Genomic DNA, 6,000 nt, shown 5'->3' on the forward strand with positions numbered 1-6,000 from the left:
GCGTATGTTCGTTGCAGTGAGGATATTTAGGTAATGTTTGTTGTTTCACTGCATAATTCCGTAAAGAAGAGAGGAGGTAACCGACACACACACACACACACACACACACACACACACACACACACACACACACACACACACACACACACACACACACACACACACACACACACACACACACACACACACACACACACACACACACACACACACACACACACACACACACACACACACACACACACACACACACACACACACCGCCGACTGTACAGCGTTGTTGCTGAGCAACGCTGTACCGAGCGTTGCTCGGTACAGCGTTGCCGAGCGATGTCGCACTCGAGCGATGTCGCACTCGAAAACATTTCGGAAACGTGTTCCATGTGGTTTTAGAGTCTCCAGAAGAAATTATCGCCGATGACTGTCTAACGGCCACATGGCGTCAGAATTGCAGCGAGCGAGGTTGATGCGTGTAGATGACTCAAAAAGCAAGTGTGCTAAAGCGTAGCGTTTACTCGCATTCTTTTGGCTTTTGCAGCTGGAATACAGCCTTAAAAAGGAAGGAAAAGGCTCACAAGGTTGGTACAAGACAGGCGTGTGCAAAGGGGGGTTCTGTGTCACTGAGAAGCACTCGCACACCATAAAGACCGATGACTGAGAGGTGCACAAGCATGCTTTGGCATACATGTGAACGCAAGAAAATGAACTCGGGAACTAGTGGCACCTAGCAAGCATTTCAATAGACCCACCTGTGCGGATAAGTATGTTCAAGAAAGAACAGGAATCAATTGCACGAAGACAAAATACTGTGAAGACGCAACGCAAACGTTTGAATCTATTTGAACCGAAGCTTCAGTGAAGAGGTTCATTAAATGCTGAACAATTGACGGCGATGCGTACGATTGTGTTTATTTTCGCATTGTGGAACGTGTTATACATGTAAATTTGATGTCTGTCACAACTACAACTTCGTTTTTACATTCCTGAAGTACACTGTTAAATATATATGTCCAAAATAAAATATCAAATAAATGGAAGCACAGTGTGAGACGTCTTAGCAGCAATGTCATGAGGACGAAGGTTATGAAGCGGACCCAGGAGAAAGCTGTCATATACCGGGTGCGTGAGGTATTTGAGAACATCATGATGCCTTCAAGAATAGCGACAATATTTCAGTCAATAAGTGAAATATTTTTCCCTATGACTCACATTTTCTTTTTACCGCTATTTTTATGCTGTTTTTTATTGCTTCATGACCTATTTACACTTTTAATTACTTTGTACTTGGTTGCCAACTTTTTTCACGTCTTCCTACGCTCCATGTCAACCCTTCTATGGTAGATATATTTGTGCACCTTAGCCGGACGTTTCTTTTCATTCATTTTCCTTAGCCTTTCTTCAACACTGATTTTGTTCTGAGCGTCTGTGACTTCAAAAGAAGCCCCACTGATGTCACTTTGCACTGCCTCATTTGTGGGTTCACCGTAGGTCCCAAAAGCGAGTCGGCGCACGAACCTCTGGATAATTTCCCACTCCGAAAATATTGACACGTGTATACGTGTACTTATCTTTATCGGGCGACCACGTTTCGCCGCCTAACAAATGTTATCGCACTGCGCGGGACGCGCCTGCATGTATCCGAAGTTTCTGGAAAGTTATCGATGCTTCTATCCGCTGTCTGTTGTCGCCGAACCTTACGTTATCTGATTTCATCGCCTGACGCGAATGGTGTAGAACTTTGTGGAAGGCGCGCGGGTCCCAACGATTAGTCGGGAACATTCGACGACTGCTGTATAAAAGCCGACGCGCTTGACCCGCTGATCAGATTTTCGACGATCGCCGACCGTGTTCGCCGCTATCGTTGTGCTGTAAGTGTAGCCTGTTTTTGTGGGCACAGGTTCGCCCAATAAAAGTTAGTTTTGTCTTTCACAGTATTACTACTGTGTTCTTCAACGTCACCACCACGTGACAATATTTTCTGACTCAAAGCACATAATTACATTTGCGAACGTTAGCGCCAGCTGGCACTATTAGACTTTTCCAAATTCCTCGCACCGCCATCCAATGACAGTAGCCCCAAAATGTCTTATCTCTATTTATTGCTGCAGTACTGCATCCGTTTATCTTTAGATTATCTTGTTGGACGCTTGAGTATTTCTTTCGTTTATGTATACACCCAGCTGTTTATATTGTTTCAAAAGCGGTATGCCTTTTCGTTGAAGTTATGCGACGTCATTACTGGTGTCGTCATTATCATTAGTAATTCACGATGTTCCTGGGCTAACCTTAAGCACCAGATTCGTTGCTGCATTACCACTTATATTCGCAAGTCTCTGTAGATCCCTTGCATTGTTCGCTAGTAGTACAATGCTGTCAGCATAAATAAGCCTAGTGACCTCCTGCTGCACTTCCTACCCCTTACGGATGTATGATATTGCTACGGGATAGTATTTCCAATGACGAAGAGCCGAGCAGTAAGAAGACGACGATGACGATTGGAAGCTAGCGCGGGCTGTTGCCTCTTGGCCAAGTGCGGCGTATTGCTTTGTAAACATCCTTGTATATAGCTTTGCGTCACCGTCTTCCTATACGTAACCTATCTGGTGGAGGTGGGCGTTCCCTGTACCTCGTCACGGAGCTTCGCAGTGGACGGTACGTCGAGCCTTCCTTCATAGCTCCCGGCGACGACAACTCGACTCCGCCGGCTCCGACACCTGCTGCCACTTCGACGACCTACCTCACTCTCCCCGCTCTCCGTGATCCTGGCGTATTCTCGGGCAAAGATGGGGAAGACGTCGAGGACTGGATCAGCCTGTACGAACACGTCAGCCGCAAAAACCGGTGGGACCCTACTATCATGCTCGCCAACGTAGTCTTTTACCTCGCTGGCACACTTTGAGTTTGGTTTCGGACGCACGAAGATGAGCTCACCAATTGGCATTCGCTTCAGCAAAAGCTCCGAGACTTGTTCGGCAACCCCTACGATCACCAACTTGCCGCGCAGAAGGCGCTTTCCGGCCGTGTGCAGGCGTCAACAGAGCCCTACGTCACGTACATTAAGCCGCCTCAGGTCTGTGCCGCAACGTTGACGCACACATGACTGAGTCCGACAAGGTCTCCCACATCCTCAAAGGCATTGCCGATGACGCCTTCAACTTGCTCGTTTTTAACAACGTGGCGACGGTGGCTGCAGTTATAAAAGAGTGCCGCCGCTTGGAACTCCCTAAAAGCCGACGCATCGACCAGCAGTTTGCCCGTCTGCCCAACACCCCAGCGACATCTTCCTGTGCCGACGCTCCTCGTCCCAACAACACTGGTGATGTTACCAGAATCGTCCGGCGTGAGATCTAGGTCGCCTATCCGGCTGCCTTCGACTCCAGCCCTTCCAATGCACCTGTAGTCACGGTTTCCCTGATCCAGGCAGTTGTCCACCAAGAGTTCGAAAACATGGGTCTTCACAACATCTGCTCGGCAATTCGCCCTGATACCCACCCTGCTTCTTCGATTCCCTCGCCATCCCGCATCTTCTTACCCACCACGTTTCCGCAACCTGTCTGAATGGCGCACTGCAGACGACAAGCCCATTTGTTTTCACTGCCATCAAATCGGGCACATTTCTCGGCACTGTCGCAGTCGATGGAGTTCCCTGAACCGGTCTACTTACACTGCCTACTCTCGCCCCCCAGATGGCCTTTGTTGTCCCTATGCTGCCCGCTCAGATAATGCCGCCACCGATTCTCCTGCGCCGAACTGCCCCTATTCTCGTTCGCCTTCGCCCCAACGACGACAATCTCGCTCACCCCAACCCCGTCGCTCCTATTCGCCGACTCCCTTCGGACGCCGCTCCCAGCCGGAAAACTAGACGATGCAGCGCCTCGAGGTGACGCTGCATTGCTCCCTACGCCGCCAAATCCTCTCCTGACGTTGCCCACTCATCTGAACCTTCTTGACGTGCAAGTCGACGGTGTTCCTGTATCTGCTCTCATAGACACTGGGGCGCATTTGTCGGTAATGAGCGCTGACCTTCGTAACCGGCTGAGGAATATAATCACGCCCGCCACGACGCCTGTTGTCCGTGTCGCCGATGGCGGAACAGCCCCTGTAATTGGTATGTGTGCCGCCCGCGTCTCCTTCGCCGATCGCTCAACTACCGTGCTATTCACAGTCATCGCTCACTGTCCCCACGACATCATCCTCGGCTTAGACTTCCTCTCCGCACATTCTGCTCTCATCGATTGCTCCGCCAGTACTCTCCGCCTCGACCTGCCTGTTCTGGATCCCGCTGAACACCCTACTCGCCTCAGTTCCGTCGACTTCGTTCGCTTGCCACCTTCGGCACTGACTTACGTTGACTTCGTGTCATCCCCACCAGTCCCCGACGGTCACTACATCGCGGCTCCTATACAAGACGTCCTCCTTACGCACAGGATCACAGTACCTCATACAGTTTTATCTATTACGGCGAATTGCGTCTGTCTGCCAGTGGTCAATTTCGGCTTGACGACACAAGTGCTGCCACGCGGGATGTCTCTGGCCCAACTTTGCTCATTCGAGGATCACTCTGTAGCATCGATTTCAGTAGACGACAATTCAGCCGATCCTCCTCTACCATCGCAGTCGGCAACTTGTACCATCGCCAACTTACAGAAAATGATTGCACCCGACATGCCTTCCGAGCACACTGGTGCGGGTGGTGGTGGTAACAACTTTATTGAGACTCTGCTCAGTTGTAATCTGGCAGGCCCGAGTCCTAGAATGGCCCCTCACGAGGAACGACCCTTTCGGCCCAGGCAACGAGGGCTTCTTGTACTTTTTCTTCCGGCGTTCTCAGCAGCTCCTCCCACGTCTGTTGTGAGGGAGCTGGCAGGAGCGACCTGGGAGGGGGTAAGCCCTCGCACCCCCAAAGAATGTGATTTTGGGTAGCCAATGTTTGATTTGTGCAGTTTTGACATATTGGGTTCCATTGCCCGTTGGTAATTATGGCTAGCCAATGTGGGCTGGGGAACGATTTAGTTTGGATTCGACGCAGGATCGAGGCTTGCGCTCGCGTGAGGCTTGCGTTTGGAGGTGGGTAGATTCGCCTTTTTTGCTTGTAATAGTTTGTTATTTCGTGGTATGTCGTCGGTGCCTCATCCATGGGATCCGAGTCTGAGGGGCACACCTCCCGGTTGATTAGACCTCGGGCTACCCAGTGTGCCTCCTCATTCCCTTGATTCCCCAAATGGGCAGGGACCCATACGAGTTCAACAGTGTTTTCATTATTAAAGTCCCATAGGACTCGCGCTGCACAGACGCCTATGCTGCCTCTCGAAAAGTTGACTATTGCTCTTTTGGAGTCGCTTATGATAGTTCGCACGGAGGGATTCATGATGGCCAAAGCAATGGCAGTCTCTTCCGCTTCCACGGCAGACCCTGTTTTTATGGTCGCGGCGTTGAGGATACTTCCCTCTCCGGTCACGACGCTCACTACGTAAGTTTGGTGATTTTGCTTTGCTGCATCGACATAAGCGGTGTGCTGGTTGCTTTGGTACCTTTCTTGAAGGGCCTTGGCTCTGGCAGACCGCCTCTTATCGTGTCTCCCAGAGAGCATGTTCTTAGGTAACGGTTTTATAACCAAACGGCGTTTGACCGCACCGAGTAATGTTGCTCTTCCTACTGAATTCATAACGGGATTCAGCCCGAGTTTGCTTAGAATAACCCTGCCAGTTGCGGTGCGGGAGAGTCGTTCACGTTGGGCTGTTTTATGGGCCTCCACGAGTTCGTCTAGGGTATTGTATATACCTAGCTCAAGTAATCGTTCAGTGTTCGCATACCTCGGGAGACCAAGGGCAGCTTTATGAGCTGTGCGAATGACGCTGTTAACCTTTTCTTTGTCAGAAAGGCGTAGGTGGTAGTAAGGGAAGGAATACACGACGCGACTGATCAGGAAAGCCTGCTCTACCGCGTTCTGATTTCCTACCAAGATATTTTTGACTTTAACGATCGTCCTTTGGCCCAAAC

General features: G+C 50.3%; 1 protein-coding gene across 1 annotated transcript in view; it reads left to right on the plus strand.

Moving 5' to 3' along the window:
- LOC126543212 (uncharacterized) overlaps positions 1–881 on the plus strand; it is a 47,165-nt gene extending 46,284 nt beyond the window's left edge. Inside the window, exon 14 of the mRNA XM_050190350.2 lies at positions 539–881. Within this exon, the coding sequence (XP_050046307.2) occupies positions 539–658 (120 nt within the window). The 3' untranslated portion in view covers positions 659–881. The remainder of the gene's footprint in view (positions 1–538) is intronic.
- Positions 882–6,000: the final 5,119 nt, after the last annotated feature.

The sequence above is a fragment of the Dermacentor andersoni genome, chromosome 3 (genome assembly GCF_023375885.2).
Source record: "Dermacentor andersoni chromosome 3, qqDerAnde1_hic_scaffold, whole genome shotgun sequence".
Classification (NCBI taxonomy): Eukaryota; Metazoa; Arthropoda; class Arachnida; order Ixodida; family Ixodidae; genus Dermacentor; species Dermacentor andersoni.